Here is a 17250-nt window from a genome sequence, read left to right as displayed (position 1 = left end):
TTAGTAGAAAGAGTAAGTTCAGAGGTGAATCTCGAGGCACAGTTCTGTTGCGTGACGGTGCTGACAAGGCAAGGATTGATTCTTTTCAGTAGATTTACAATTGCACTATTGCAAAATGTTTGAGATTGGTATCTTTACATTCTTAACCTATTGTAACGCTGTCAAAATGTTATGAACTTACTAGCACTAATAAATATACAGGTCAATATAAATGGCTTATCTTTCAGTAACCCATCTTTGCTGTTAATCATGTGATTATTCTTTCCATTAAGTATTTTTTCTCTGCGTTTATTACTTTATTACTTTACATCTTAAGTGAATCATACTTTGCTTTGAACAGCAAAGGTCGCCATTCCAGAGGGAAGCTTGTGACAGTAAATGGCTGATAAACCACTGGTAACAGTTGTGTGGGTTTTGTTTTATTTTTTTTCTCCCTTCTGTTCTGGTGTTTTGTTTTATTTTTTTAAATGCTCCTAGTGTTAATATGTGAGGTGTCTGTCACTTTATCCTAAAATAATTTGAACATAATTTTTACTGTATGTAGTACTGTGTATGTGATTTAATCAGTGGTCATTACTAAAGAATACTGAGGTGAGCACAATAGAATTGCATGTTAAATGTCACATATATTTCCTTTCATTAGGATTAAAAATTCTCTATCAATTATTGTTTGTCTGGAATTTCTCTGGACTAAATCTACACTTGCCCCTTCCTGCACTTAGCCCTGTGTTGATAATTCTAGCTGTGCTTCGCTGGGAGCTTGTGAGGCAGGTGGGTGTAACAGCACGGTGTTCTCATTCTGTTACTGGGTTGGATGAACAGTCATTGCTAACTCTCAGTGAAGAAACTGCCTTTTTGTTTGAACAGTGATAGGAATCTTTAAGTTTTTGCTTAATGTTGGAAATGTAGTTTTATTGGTAAGACTAGGTGTTTTTTAATATTTGGTACTATAGGTTTTTCAAGTTTTGTGAAAGGCGAAAACTCTTTACTTTCTGTTTTGATGATCTAGCTTTCAGAATAACGTAATTGCTGGGGGGGGGGGTTGTTTTCTGTTTTTGTTTTGTTTTGTTTTGTTTTGTTTTCAGATGGCATTTCCAAACATTTTTTTGATAATTCATTATTAATGTCAACTGAAAAATAAGTAACTTTACTGAACATCTTTTTTTCCCCTAAATTGGTAACAGCTTCTTCAATATTTTAGCTTAAACCAAAAATGTGTTCTAGCTAAGATGAGGGAGAAGCAGTTATCCATTGGGTGGCTAGGTCAGTCTGGAGTATTTATTCACTGAACGTATCTTCAGTAAATGCTTTTTACGACACACAGTTTCAAAAGAGTGTTAGTGGTAAATTAAGAGGATGAAATTTACTTGACAACTTTTGGTTTTTTATAGTCTTTAATTCAGGGTAAATTGTTCAGTTTTTCCTGAGCAAAATTGAAATGAATGCTCCGTTTTAGTGTGTTTCTTCCAGCCGCTTCTCTGTTAGAAGTATGTGAGGTATGAGACAGGCAGTGAAAACGAAGGACCTATCACTGCATGGGCCGCTAGATGCACAGTTTTGATTTGAGGGTTTCCTTCTTCGTCTCTGTAGTTCTTGTTGCTCTTGTCACTGAGATTAGTAAAGAGCAGCATTAACCCACGCCTCCCAAAAAAGGAAGATATAATTGGATGAATGAAAATTGGTGCGTGACTGAGAAGCCACTTTTTTCTTTCCAAAAAGAAAGAGTAAAAAATGGTATTGGCTTCTTCAACAGAAGTAATGTTTCACATAGAAAGATAATTAAGCTTTTCAAACATTTTGCATCCCACATTCAGATTCCAGTTAGGGGTTTTGTCAAACTCGGAGGATATTGAGAATCTCCTTGGATCAGGTATCTGGCAAATGTCTGATGGAACCTGATGTGTTTGTAATTCTGCACAAAAAGTGTGAGCGCATTAGAAGATCTTCATTAACTAATGTGTTTGCAGACGAGAGAAGGAAGCTGATGATTTTTAGGGTGCTTCTAACAATTAAATTTATTATCAACACTGAAGCAGATCATAAACTGACTTCCTTGTCTTTAAACACACGAGGTGTTGTTCAGTAACTTTGTTTTTCACTGTCACAAAGTTTTGCAAAAAACTTTGTTGTAACAATATTGTAGTTCTGAATTAAAATAAAAAAACAAAAACAAAAAAACCCAACCAAAAAATGCTCAGCAAAGCAAAACCAATGTAGAAGCTGCTAGTATGTCACCCTTCTTGTCCATGCTGGTATTTCATTTCTAGACAGCTGTTGAATTGTGTAATTGAATAATCAGTAGTGTTTCAGTAGCCTTTTTGAAGGCCATTCAAGAAGGGAGGGAAGTTCTATGATGTGTATCACAAAGAAGAGAAAAATGTGTCTTTCAGCTGATTCTTTGTTTTTAAAGTTAATAAAATGTTACAGTATTCAATATTTAACCCCCCCAGCCTTAAATAGGATTTCATACTCTAAAATGTGTTCCTGAGTTTAAATGTATTTTGGAGTTTGTTTTCTGCAGTAGATTGATAAACTAAGTAGTATAATTGTGGTGCCAAAAACGAGTCACAAACTGCCTGTGGATGTCTTGTGTCCTTACCTTCTTTATAAAAAAGTTTCTCTCTGTAGATTCTAGCAATGGAGCTTCACAGCATGAAAATTATAAAATTGCCACAATATAAAAATCTTTGCTGTCTTCTTCAGCAGCATTCATGATACTGGGCAAACAATAACAGAAAAAGTTATACTTTTGATTTCCTGCTGTTTATTACAAGTCTTTTAACTAAGCAATAGAGATAAGTTGTTCAAGAGCTAAAACCCAAAAGACACATAGTAGCTCTACCAAATTACTGTTGATCATTTAATGAGTTCGTGGGCTGTGTGAAATACAGATGTATTACCCTGACTGACAGGAAGAATGAGCTGCAAGGATTTTCTGATTAGGAAATTCCAGATGTGGTATATGAGGGTCTCATTTTTCTTTTGGCATTTCCTAATTCATCATCATCACCATAATTATATTTTCACGCCAATAAAATTGTCCATAGAAAAAACTTCATGAAAAAAATGTTTTCAGCCTGGACTTTATTTAAAATGCTAGACCCTTTAAGAATAATAAAATCATGTGCTGACTTGTGCAGTTCTGCTCTCATTTAAGACCTGGTCCTCAGTCCAGTATTCAGCTTAACCGTAACTGCTGGTTATCAGGCAAGTGAGTGCTTCCAGGCAACAGTTGTGGTAGAAACTGTGTTAGATTGTCTAGTGCCCAATTAAGAAGTGGCCACTGAAAGCTGCCCTGCATCTTCCCCCCAGCTGTTGTCACATATATACTGTAATCTGCATTGGATTCTGGTTTCACAGCAGGGTGTAGGACTTGCCTCCGAGCAATGTATGAAAGATGATTCAAAGTAGAGTTGGGCTCAAGGTTCAGAGGTGGAAGGGCCAGTTCAGGACAAATTTGGAATGGACTCTCTATTACAGACAGGTGAAGACAAACACTGATTAAGCTGCCATGGTCCCTCAGGCCTGAGTTCTGACACCTTGCACCTTAGAGATTTTTTTTTTTTTTAAATTTTTTTTTAAAGGATGATTGAATGGTTAAAACTGAAGACTGAGTCATACCATCTAACACCTTGGCTGTATATCTGATGTGTTCCTTGAGTAATACTTGCCAGTCTGCCTCAGATACGTAAGGAAATGTGGAAGGCGATGTTGAAGGTGGGAGAGAGAGAAGAATTAGCCCCAGCTCTTTTGTAGTATGTCAGAGCCTGCTCCCTCTGTTGAACAATTTCCTCTTAATGTTTCCTGCAGTTGTTACTGCCAGTTCAGCCCATGTAATTGGGTGGATGGTAGCTTATATTTGGTTTTTCTTTTAAGCGACGGTTGCCTAACACTGGCTGTCTGAGCACTGCCATGAGCCCTACTGTGAGAGCTGAACTAATACCAATAGCTGTGGGAAACTTCTAGAGAAACTTACAAGTGGAGTGGAGGCAAAAAATTACTACAAGTAATAGTTTGGGAGAATACAAGGACTGGAGAAAGAGAGAGTAAGATGAAAGCAGCATGAAAAAACCAAGTCTCCTAGGTTTCCTGCTTCCCTCGGCACCCACAGAACGGAATGACTGAAACAGCTTAGTTTTTTGTTTTAAAGTAGGACAGAGTTCTTTTAGGATAGAAGAGATGTATTTGACAAGAAATGGAAGCAAAAATGAGGAGTAAATTCCTGTCAGATAAGTGTTTCGGTTTTATTCCTGGAGATTTGGGACTAGCTTTATAATTCTCCAGTGATTGCTTTGCAAGCTTCTTGGAAGGAAACAGAAGTAGTTGGAAGCTAAATCATAGACTATTTTGAAAGAGAGAGGGAACTTAACTTTTATGCAAAGAAATATGCAAGCCAAAATGAGGGAGTAGAGGGGGAGGATGGAATTGAAAACCAGTTAGTTAACAAAAGGAAGTGCTGAGAGCTGGGGGGAGAGGTACATGCTAGCAAGTACATGACTTAATTAACAAGTTGGACTAAACATTTGGAATAAGTAGTTTCTACATGTTTTCTTGCATGACAAAAATGCATCCAAATTTTTTTTTTCAGCTACCACAGCTCATGTCATGTATCAAGATTTTAAAAAGCCTGCAGTTTAAGCATTAAATAAATATACATGTTTCTGAAGTAGGTATTTTCAACATACATACAAAGCATAAATGTGGGTTTAGGACCCTAACTCTAGCTCTTGAATATCTCCTTTTGTGACTTTTATTGCTTGCCATAAAAGAATGATTCATGAATTCCCTCTTTCTTCTCATTGTCCTTTGAATTATAAAGAAGTCACTTCTTTGCTGTGGTTCTTAACTGCTGTGTAGTTGATGAAAATAATTGGCAAAGGCAAATAGTTTTCCCAAAACATTGGAGCTGAGGCAGACTGAAACTAAGCTTTGCTTACCTGTGGAGAGACAGGTCAATGTTTATTATCAAACAGGAGGTATACATTTTGACACCACATAAACAGAAGTTACTAGTCTTCTGTTACAGCTGTGTGTTTTCAATAGCTACTGCCGAGCTAGCTGTTAAGAGTAGCTGAAGATAAGATCAAAAGTCATCAGTTCAAAGTTCAGAAGAGATCATTACTTTCAAGGACAGAAACAGCCACTGCTTCATACCAGAAGCACTTCACTTGTACTGACAATTGATCTTGTATCGCAAGTGAAGTAGGTAAGGCCAATTATGGGGTAATAGAGTGCCATGTTTCCTATCTGAGTTCACATACTAGTTTGGCATGGCTGCCCACTGAAAATATAAAGCTATTATAGCATACATCTTTATTAAACAAAATGCCCAGGTCTCTTCTTGTAATTCTTGTATTAGGCAGATAATGAAATGAGTTTTGTAAATGTTTAAGTATTTGAATTAAAGCAAACTATTCAGTACTGAAATAATTTCTCATTAAAATTATAGTAAAGTTTTTGCATCATTTTGCATGGGTTCTGCTTTTCTTCAGCATATGAGAAGATTTTTAGAATGAGGGTTTGAACAAGTTAAACCAACTTTCAAGGCCAGTTAGACTTCTCAAGGAGTTATGGATAAAATCTCAGAAAGTTCCCTCTCCCTCCTCCCTGTGTTTCGAACACAGGCTGAAGCTTCTGGTGCTTCTCCTATGTTAAGAGTGTGCATAATCTCTCATTTATTTTTTTTTCCCCCTTTTCTGAGTATGTATTGTACTTGTAGAAAAACAAATGAAGAACTTTTACTCCCTTTCACTTTGGAAAACATGGTTGAATTGAACCTGGTGGAAGAAATCATAAAGAAAAAGGCACAATATATATAATCTTAAGTAGGACAAACATTTTTTTATATAGCATGAATCCTTTTTCCCAGTTGAAAAATCTGTCTGCATATGGTTCTTTACAGGGTGAAATTTATTATATAGGTAAAATGCTGCCTTTTCAATTTTGTGTAAATTCTCACTGCTAGTAGACAAGTTACTTGATTATTTTATTTTTGTCATCTGTTAGTGTTGTCTTAGGTCTTTCAGCATATGCTTTTAAGTCTTATTAGGAAAAGCAAGTTTTAAAACTACATCTGAAGAATTATGAATGCAAAAGGAAATACTAATCCTACCAAGTTTCCTAAGCAAGTCTCCTATAAGGCTAAATGCAGTTAAGAGAGGAGAAGGTGAACTTGGCTTTTCACAGCAACTTTATATGTGTCTGTCTAAACAAGCAGTGCTATCATTTCTACTAAGAATTTCTGAAAGAACAAAATCATCTCTTGAGATTAATAAACAGCAATAGATAAATAATGAGTGATGTGCTCAATGGGGTACAGTTTAAACACAGAAAATCTAATGGGAAGTAGCTACATTAGTAGCAGATGGATTTACTTCCTGAATCCCCATCTGAGTGGAAATCCTAGCTTACTTAAAATTTGTCTTCCAGATTTTTAGCCTGATAAGAAAGGTTGATAAAGCAATTCATTTACTTGGCTTCAGTGCTGTGATGATGTGTTTTGTTTAAACTTGCTATTGTTGTTTGATTTTTATCTAGGCTATTTTTATGATTCCTACAAATCCCCCTCCAACCTTCCGGAAGCCAGAGCTCTGGTCTGATGAATTCACAGATTTTGTGAAGAAATGCTTAGTGAAAAATCCTGAACAAAGAGCTACAGCAACACAGCTGCTACAGGTCAGTATTTAAGTTACTGAGGAAATGCAAGTTTTATGGCTTTTTTCCTCTAGTCTCAAACCAGAACGGTTGTGAAAATTTCTAAGGGCAAATCTCATTTTAACTATTATCATGCCTTACTTCTTTTCCACTTTTTCTCTGTCAGCTCCTGTATCTCTACTCCCATTTTATTTCTCTTTTGCTGCTTCTAAAAATTAATTGCTCTATATAAAGTTTAGGGCTGGTTGTTGCTATTAAAATTGGATCCTTGCTTTGTGGTGGGAGGCCCTCAATAGATCTCAGGATGCAGGCAAGTGTTAAGTTAAGGAATTGAGCCCAGGTTACCCCTCAGTGTGGACCACCCATGGAGTATATTCAGTCTTTCCTTCTGGTCATGTCAAATTAAGCAGACCAGTTGCTCTGTGTCCTAGAAGGGTCTGATGCAGATGGACAGTATAACAAGTTTGTTCTTTGGCTGAGTTACACCAAGTGGGCACTTTTAAATTTGAGCCACATTTGGTGATGTGGACCTGTGGAACCAGGGCAGGGTGTAGCAGGCTTTTGCCCGCTCACTGACCTGAGCTTCTAGTAGCTGCAGAAATTTAACAGTTGCGTCTTTTGGTACTGAGATAGAAATAAAGCAGAGAAATTTCAAAGAACTACAAAAATCAAACAGGAGGGACTGATCTATCAAGAAAGATTTAGTCTTTGTGAAATTGACATAATTTTACAGGGTCCACATATTTTAGTACATGGGGGAGAGAGAAAACATGAAGAAAGCTTTTTCCTTTGACTCCATATTTGTGTTATCCACTGCCTTCAGAGCTGTCATAATAAGCCTACAAGTAACTAAGGAAAAACAAAGACCAAAGGTAGTGAAAGAGATGGGGTGGGGGGAGGTTTCTAGAAAAATTATAATAGGTTCCATGATGATTGAAATGGAATCTAAAATTTCCTGTAAATAAGCTTGCTTTGGTAGTGAGGCAGAAGTGAAAAATTTTGCTATGTCATTTGCTCCTTTTACTTTCCAGATTCCTAATTCATTAAACTTTTGGATAATTTAGTGTTCTACGCTTTTCACTGCTGTTGGTAAATATTATTCTTAATTTTCTTTGTTCATCAGTCTACATAAGAATCTGATCTTCTGAAATTTCATCTGTAAGACACTCATGCTAGATTTATTCTGTCTCTAGCTAGCAATAGCCTCTTTTAAAATTTACATTCCGGTGAACTCCACTACAAGAAGAACACAAAAACTTTGCAAAGTAGTTTCCATTAATAGATCATCAAATTAATAAGTCATGTTATGATTATTTTATTTTACACACTGTGACAACACCAAAATATAGACTGCAAGGAGAGTAAAAATTGGAAGTTATAGATTTTCATATGATGTATGAATCAGTACTTGAGACCTTAAAGATTTGAAGTTCATATGGTTAGGTGAATACTGGCAGCTGGATAGAAGAAACTTGCATTAATGTGTGCAAGTAAGAAAAAAAAGAAAAAAATCTTCAGTGTTCCTCTTTCCACATGCTTACTGGCCAGAAAACCAAATACTGTGGCCCTTTCCCCCAGCTGGAATTTGGAGCATGTGTGATGCAGCTGGAGGTGCTGTGGGTGTGTGTGAGTGGGAATGAAAATACTGCTTGTGGGGAAACATCATGGATGAAAAAGGAGAGTAATTGAATTAATATATCAAGGGAGAAGGTAGATAGTAAATAGTAGGACACTAGGCCTCATCAATTCTGTTCTTCATGGAACAATTTTCTAATATTTAGTAATACATTTTTGAGGTGCTTAGAGTTAGGTTTTGCCTAAATTGTATTTGCATATAATAATGCAAAAATGAGAATTTTTCTGACAGCAGGTGTTTATTAGACAGCAAAATGAATGTAAATGGTATCATGCACATATTGTCTTAAAGGAAGAATTGATGTTTTAAATGGCCTTGAATTAAAAATTAATCTTCCTGCTAAAAGTAAGGTATTTTTTTGCTTATTCCACATTTCAGCATCATAGATCAAGAAATGTTTTATGACATATAAAGTACAGGTTTGTTGAAGTAGGCAGCCATAATTGCTCTGCTTACATCCACTAATTTATGCTGTCAGTTTGTTAAGATTAATTAAATTCTGTAACTAAATATCTGAAAATGTTTGTTTTTCTATGTCAGACAATCACCACTCTATTTATTTACTACTTACTGCACGTTTCCTTTGGAAAATTATATCCTTAACTATAAAACAGTTGTTATATGATTACATTTCCCAAGGCTTGCTGTTATTAAAAATAGTTAAAGTAAGATTTTAGTTATGAAACAGCTAAAAGATATTGTATGTTGTGTTAGTGTAGATTTTAATTATTGTGTAATGTAAAATTCTATTTATCACTGAAATCTGTGGTGTTGAGTAATACTTGTAATTACATCTGAAGCATAACTATTGTAATGATGTTATAAAAGTTAATTTTTTTTTTCTAGCATACATTTATTAAGAATGCCAAGCCAGTTTCAATTTTAAGGGACCTAATCACTGAAGCTATGGAGATAAAGGCCAAGCGACATGAGGAACAGCAGAGAGAGCTAGAAGAAGAGGAAGAAAATTCGGTGTGTACCCTTTTTTCCTATAACTATCTGTACTTTATAGATAAGTTGCTGTTTTTCCTCTACTTCCTGTACTTGTGTTCAAATACTTTTCTTTACCAGGTTTCTACCTGGTTTTTAGCCTATGAGGGCTGAATATTCCACTGCGACTTATGATGAGTAAAGCTGCTGTGAGTAATGCTGTAGGAGCCAGCTTTCAGCACTCTTCCATGAGATGTCCTAGTAAAAAGGTTTTCTAGGAGGTGGGAAAAGAAACCATGTCAACTTCAGCTGTTCAGACTAACATTAAAAAAATAACAAAACAAAAAACAAAACCCTAAACTGTTAAGATTCCACTTTCACATATGGGCTTCTAGACAAGTGGTTTAATTTTCAGTTCAGGGCATTTTTTTTTTTTTTCAATTTTTTTTTTTAAGTCTAATGCACAGAATAGTTAGTTATGACACACAGTAAGTGGTGATTACGATATGGTTTGAATCAAGTTGCACCTATGAAGTGAAAAGGTTGACAGCATTCATTCTTCAGATGATGTCAGCATATGTTTGAGGAGAGAATCAGGTCGTGTGATAAATAGGTTGCATTTAGAATTGTTTGGCAATGTTAGGAATAAGTCAGTGTTCCTGGCATTATTACTCTCCCTACATGATTTATTTTAGGGCAGTCTTGTGCAATGCAGCAGTATGTGCTTCAAAGAAGTGTATTGCCACACATACAATGAGAACCAAGGTCATTCAGGAGTAACATGCAGAGAAGATTGAGATTGGAATGTTAGTAGAAATCTTACAGCTTTGAGCAAACAGAAGAGAGCAGTGCAGTAATGCAGTCTGCCCTATCCCAAATTGTAGAGTCCTTGTTATGTGTTACAGAGTGTTAGGTGGTGATCTATATATAAGAATATTTTTCAAGCAGATTCTGTGGAGTGTTTTGTATCACAACAGACAGTATGGTCTTTTGTTTGCTGGAAGTTTTTCTGTTCTAAGAGTATGGTCTAAGAATATTGATGGCTTGTGTTTATAAAGATGGTTTACTCTGGATTGTATTTGCTCAGTCAGTAATAAAACAGGCAGGGAAGGTTGGGATTATTTCTTTTTATGTTAGGAAATATTGCCTGTGTGGAGATGTGTGACTTGACATGCAGAGTTGATGTTTGTGACTTGATATAATGAATAGTTGATCTCTGAAGAGACTGATTTATTACCAACATAAAAACCTAATGTCTTTACTAGCATGCTTTCCTCCCTACTATTGCCTTCTGAACCGTAGACCTCAAACACTTGGGCGTTGTTGATGTCTTTTGCATTAACCCCAAATTAGGTATGACATGTAATTACTTAGTCTGAGGTGCAGATGGGGAATCAGATTGCCAGGCATGGACGAAACAATCCATGCCAGCTCAGTATGTGGTGTACACCTTCCCTCTCCCACTGCTGGTGGAAGGGTGCAACACAAGTTTGGTCCACCTCAACTGAAGAAGCATTTAGCAACTCCTCCTGCTTCTTGCATGGGTGCGAAAGTCAGAATGTAACACTGCACTCCCCTCCCCACCCCCCCCACCCACCCAGGTTATTCGGTGTTTAGTATAAAGGAACCTCGAATCCAGGAGTGGGGCAGGAATCTGTTACTGTGTTACCATTGCAGTAGGTGGGAGTTTTGCCTTGAATTTTTGTGGTGCAGTCAGGGAATAGGTGATGAGTTAAAAAGACAGCAAGACTCTGCTTGTCACTAACTGTAAAAGATAGGTGCCTCAAATCTGAAAATAACAGAAGTATCTTTGGTTAGCAGGGCTGAGAGCAGAATCACAGAATAGCTGAGGTTGGAAGGGACCCCTGGAGGTCATCTGGTCTAACCCCCTCCTCAAACAGAGCCACCTAGACCTGGTTGCCTAGGATTGTGTCCAGACAGCTTTTGAGTATCTCCAAGGAGGGAAACTCCACAACCTTTCTGGGCAGCTTGTGCCAACGCTTGGTCACCCTCAGAGTAAAAAAGTGTTTCCTGATGTTCAAAGGGAACCTCCTGTGTTTCAGTGTGTGTCCATTGCCTCTGGTCCTGTCACTGGCCACCACTGAAAAGAGTCTGGCTCTGTCCTCTTTGCACCTTCTCTTCAGATACTTGTACAGATTGATGAGGTCCCCCATGAGCCTTCCCTTCTCCAGACTGAACAGTCTTAGCTCTCTCAGCCTCTCCTCAGAGGAGTGATGCTTCAGTCCCTTGATCATCTTTATGGCCCTTTGTTGGACTCTCTCTGATAGGCCCATGTCTCTCCTGTACTGGGGAGCCCAGAAGTGGACCCAGCACTCCATGTGTGGCCTCACCAGTGCTGAGCAGCGGGGAAGGATCACCTCCTTTGACCTGCTGGTGACACTGCTCCTAATGCAGCCGAGGATACCATTTGCCGCCTTTGCTGCAAGATTGCATTGCTCTTAAAAATAAGTGCAGTTGTAGTCTATGGAAATGCTAAGTCTGTAATTTTTTACTTACACTTAACAGAATTTGAGGAGCTGTAATCATATACCAGTGCATGAGCATCAACAAACCCAGAAGCAGAAGTCAGCCTCCCCTTGAAGAAATTGCTCTTAACTATAAAGCAGAAGGTCAGAGTAGATGACAGAGAGGCACAGGCAGAGGAGATACAAGATTAGTCAGCACAGGAAGCTTGGCATTAGCATATCTTGCTCAATTTTTTTTTCAGGATCATGTAGAGGAGTTTTAAAGGACAATAATGACAGTCTTGCAGAGGGCTAGAGGCAGCCCTGCTGGCAGTAGGAGACCTGAGAAAAGAATAAATGGGTTTGAAAATGTAACAGGCGAGTAATAGAAGAGGCCAATTTGAGGCAGAGCTGACTTCTCAGTATGGAATGAAGTGATAGAATAGGAGAAGGCCATGAAAGGGGACTTCAGTGTAATGAAAGACAGAAGGGGATAAGTTGGAAAATGAACCTTTGTAGTTGTATTACCTCGAGTGGAGGGATCACTAAATGAGACTTTAAGATGATAAATATGCAGGAAGGATGAGAGAGTCTGGATAAAAACTTCAGCAATATGGACACTTTGAAAAGAACGTATGTTTGTTAACGCAAGCCCTTTGTACTGCCATACTTGTAGAAGACTTCAGAATTATTTAAAGAAAATAGTAAAATACATTGAACATGCACATTATGCTGTATGGTGTCCTTGGAGTTAATTATTGAAGTTCTTTTTGAAATAGTTTTATCATCCTTAGTAATTTGATGTCTTGTACTCCTTTTTAGTTTTCTATGGTGATGCTGACTTACAGACTGTAATTGATTAACTAAAACTAATAAATAATAGCAAATGATGTTTGCAGGGGATGTTAAGAGAGAGAGATCTTGGATATTGAGTGCATAATATATTGCATTTGGACATAATTACATAAGCCCTTGTGGTTGCTGCGTTTTTGAGCTAAGAAGTTTGCTTCCTCAGCAAGATAAACTAGCTGCCTCTATGGGTCTATTTTAATGCAAAGTAAACTTTGTGAAGGGTGGACTTAAAGTGACACTGAAGGTATGCTGAATACAAAGCACAGAAGAGATTAATGCAAGCTATCCCTTAATATTTTAGAGCATAAGATGACAAGTTTAAGAGTTCAAATGGGTGGTTATTGCATATTGCTAAGGGGTGGTAACTGCTTGAACTACAAATTCTAACTCTGCTTAACACGTTATTGTAACTTTTTCTTTGGGGAAAACACAGGTTAATCCTTACAATCATATGTCTGTTTTGTTCGCTGTGAGAGAGGTCCTGTAGTAGACTAGGCTACACAAATAGTCTGTAGTCAAGTTCATTGTGGGCTAAGGTAAGTCAGGCTATCTTATATTTGCTACAGATCTATGTGTGCTTTTGAAGTGACAGTAGTTCAGATCATGTTTGCAATGCCATGGTAAGGCGGTTGAGAGTTTAACTGTAGTTTTCCAGCAAAGGCCAGCTTTGCTCATGGCAGAGAAAATGGATATTTTTAAAAAATGGTTTGTGTCATTCTTATAAACTTCAGTAGGGAGAAGGAAAAGATCTCTTTGAGCTTGGGGGAAGTTCCAAATGTAGATAAAGACCATGTGCAAAGGTAAGAAGAAGATATGCCTCCTGTAAGTGGAGTAAACAAAAGGGAAGTACTAGCTGGTGCTGCTGGCAAAGTGGGAAGTTGCACTTGTCAGTGTGATAATTTCATATTTTTTATCCTGATCATGGATTACTCCTGGAGATTATTCTGGAGAGGTTTTGTGCCTTTTCCCCTTTAGCTCCATCAGCTTTATCAAAGGAAGACTATAAGCCACCATGAATTTACTACTGCAAAAATATCTTGTAATGGACAAGAGGATGTCCAGGTATTTTTGCTGTACGGTTTATATCAAATAGTTAAACTTTTGAAAAAGTTTGCTGTTATATTAAAGACGAAGTATAAAAAGGGATTTTTGTTCCTATTTTTAAAAAGATTTTTGTTTATGTTTTTTTTTATGCTGTTGAAATTTTTTAATTCCTTAAGTTTTCATATGGTTTTATGATTCTAAAGAATAATCTATGATAAGGTTTGTAATTAAGATGAAAGTTTTACTTTTGTTAAAACTGTTAATGTGATATTTGGTAGTAAGTATGACTTTTGCTATCAGTAAATATATGCCTTTAATAATTTCGTATTGCTTGGTAAGCCTTGAGTGAAAAAAAAGTTTGGAAATACTTAGCTTTAATAGAAAAAGTGAGGGTGCAAGTGAATGAAATGAAGAATACTAATGGTGAGGTGAGGAGGAGGGATTTCCTTGTTGACAAATACAGTTTGTCAAAACTCCATGTTTGGTAGTGACCTATGAATAGCTTTCGTGTTGTCACAATGCAGAACTAATCTTGTTCCGAAGTGGTTTTAATAATTTCTTGGTTGTAATACAGACTTCCATGTCTTGCAACTGAGTTTCAGTGCAGTACATCATTGTAAGAAATTCCAGATTCATTTGAGAGATGACAGCAGCATCTTGTCCAGTTGCAGTCACTAATGGTTCTGATCAGTTAAAAGCACAAAACCAGCCAAACTAGGGAACAGCAGGGCAAACTGTTACAATTTTTTATTTAATCAGAGAAGTTTTCTGTACCTTGTTTCCTGAATGCATGTTATTTATGTACTGCATGCTAGAAGACTCCTGAGCAACACGTAGGTGTGATTGAGACCTGAATTAAGTGAAATTCTGGACAGCACAGATTTTAGTTTTCAAAGCATGCTAGGCAGAGATTGATCAGTGGACACACAAGTTATTAAAGGAAACCAGGATAAAACCCAGAAGAATAAAATGAAAGCATTGGAGTATTTGTGTTTGTCATTTAAAAAACCAACCAAACAACAAATCCCTCAAAATCCTCCACTTCAATTTGAAATAATGCTTAATTTCAAAATAAGCTCAAAGATTATGTCTTTCATTTAATTTGGAACTTGTTTGGGGAACTGCCAGAAAGGCAATAAACCAATTCTTCTTACACTTCTAACTGAGTGCTTATTCTTTCCCATCTGGAAAGGGAAAACAGATAATGTAAGTGCCAGTTTGGTATACTGTAGTGGATGAAGTCAGCAGTCCAGCGTTCAAGTATAAAGATAAATAACCATTGCATATTCCTCCTTCTTATGTACCAGTCTTCACAGAACCCTGAAGAAATATAGGGCTGCTTGTGTGTAGTTTGCATGACTACACAAACATACAGTTCAAATCATAATACAGGTTTTGATAAGCTAACGTGCAATGATGGCAGCAGTTCTAGAAAGAGACAATGACAGTCCCTATGTTACCTTGTGTAGTAGTAGGAGTGACAGTAAGTCATGTGTATATTCATATTGTAATATCTATAAATGTTTTCAGATTGTATATGGAATCGGAGTCACTGTTCAGTTGGAAAGTAATAGCCACCTAGCACATAAATTTTGGAAAATAACACCTTAAAAGTGGATTTTCCCAATGATATCACTGTGAAGTCCTCACCGTAGAAGTGCAAAGGCAGACTCAAACCTGGAGAAATGCCTATTTAGTAACACCTAAAAGCAAGAGCAAATACTGATGTTAGTGTTAAGTAAAGTCTATCAATGTTAAAGGTCTCTCATGGGCAGTGAATTGAGTCCATATACTATTGAAAAAAGAATGGTTTCAGTTAACCTATTGGGGGCTTGAATTTACCGATCTAACCCCCCAAGAATTCCCTACATAAAGCGTGAGCAGTTGTGCTCATTACTCACTGGTACGTGTCCTGGGACCCATCAAGAAGAAAGGTGTAAAATGTTCTAACTACGATGTTCGTTTTGTTAGGAGACCAGATTTAACCCTAACAGTTACATTTGAATAAGTTTTTATAGCTTTAATTCCCTCTTAAAACCATATATGTATTGTAATGGGCACTCAGGTTATAAGTGACTTACATAACTGAAAGTGGAATGGAGAGGAGATGGTGGTTTTTGAGAATTAATCAGATGCAAAGATTTCACACTTAGGTACTTAATTTTCAGGATCAATTCAGGTTGTTTTCCTTAAAGTGAGGAAGAGTCACATCTCTTGTGACTCTGTGAACTTTTTATAGTATGGGAAGTTGTCAATTATAATGTAAATATTTTATGCTTTTCAAAACTCCGTATTATACAGCTGTAAATAAATGGCCAGGTTGAATACAGTCTTCATGTCTGTATCCTTCCAGAGAGAGATAATATCGTTACAAACAGTGTGCTCTGAATTGATTTTATGCCTGTTACGAGAGCTGCTCATGTGATGAGAATGCCTTCTGACAAACTGACATGTTTTGATAGGTGCTGAGGTAATTGTACAGATTTTTTTAATTAAGCAAAAATTGCAAGTGGTGTATTCTACAGAAGGTTAATCCCAATATCAAAGTTTAAATGTTAGTTTAGGCATTACTAAACATGACCAATCTCTTCTCTCATGCATTTTTTGAAATGTGATGTGAATTGGATGCTGAGGCTGGGCAGCTGTATTATGGGAATGTAAAGTAACTCGTTGCCTGGCAGCTCACAGGAAACATGTCTAAATATTTATTTCTGTGGATCTTTAAAGGAATGAGCTAACAAGCAGCTCTTCCTGTATGTCTTCTTTTACATTTTGATGTCTCTGTTATGTGAGGAATGCTTAATTATTTTAGAATATTCAGACAAGGAATTACTACTTCAGTACTCCACTTTTGTTTTTCTTAGACACTTAGTGGTTGACAACTATCAACAACTTAGCCAACTGTCAATAATCAATTGTTCCTATATGTAGGCTTATTTATTCATTCATACAAAAGTTTCTTTGGTTAATCATATATTAATTATGAGAAGTTGGCATCTGTCTTTTGAGACCTTAAGAAATAATTGCTTTAATTATATTCCTTTATATTTTTACAATATTTGTATAGTGATTTTAAAAGAACTAGTGAATCATTTGAGTTATTCTGTATTTTAAATCTGGTACACCAGGCTGCATTTTTCTGAAGGTTTTTATATTTACTTTCATGCATCTTTCATGTGTTTGTATGTATATGATATATCTATGTATCTGTGTGTGTGTGTATATATATATATATAACTTTGCATGACAAACAGTGTTAGAACTTTCTGTTCTCATAGCATTTTTCTTTTAAGCCAAAGAACACTTGACATAAATACTAATTAAATTTGACGGCAGTCCTTTAAGTGTCCTGAAGTTAGAAATATATAAAGATGACTTTGTCAAAAGAAATATAGCTAGCTACCCAAGGGGCATAAACAGCTTTTTAAGAGCATATTGTTAAAATCCACAGCAATTTAGAGCCAGAAATCCATTATACGAAGAGTAAACATAGGGAGGTAATTATGCGCAGCAAGTTGTTGTTACTAGGTATATCAATTAGAAGGAGGTAGAAAACAAGCTTAAACGCTGTTTCGTGACATACGTCTATTGAATTTGATGTGGTATGAGTGTGTGCTGAAAGTTAAGTTTTTACCTGTTTTGCTGATGGGTCTAAGCTTAAATGTGTCC

General features: G+C 36.6%; 1 protein-coding gene across 1 annotated transcript in view; it reads left to right on the top strand.

Annotated features, from left to right (window-relative positions):
- STK3 (serine/threonine kinase 3) overlaps positions 1–17250 on the top strand; it is a 146446-nt gene that overhangs the window by 64499 nt on the left and 64697 nt on the right. The window contains exons 7-8 of the mRNA XM_052786913.1: positions 6538–6675; positions 9137–9262. Of these exons, the coding sequence (XP_052642873.1) occupies positions 6538–6675; positions 9137–9262 (264 nt within the window). The remainder of the gene's footprint in view (positions 1–6537; positions 6676–9136; positions 9263–17250) is intronic.

Source organism: Harpia harpyja, chromosome 5 (assembly GCF_026419915.1).
Source record: "Harpia harpyja isolate bHarHar1 chromosome 5, bHarHar1 primary haplotype, whole genome shotgun sequence".
NCBI lineage: Eukaryota > Metazoa > Chordata > Aves > Accipitriformes > Accipitridae > Harpia > Harpia harpyja.
This window is presented reverse-complemented; position numbering and strand designations above follow the sequence as displayed.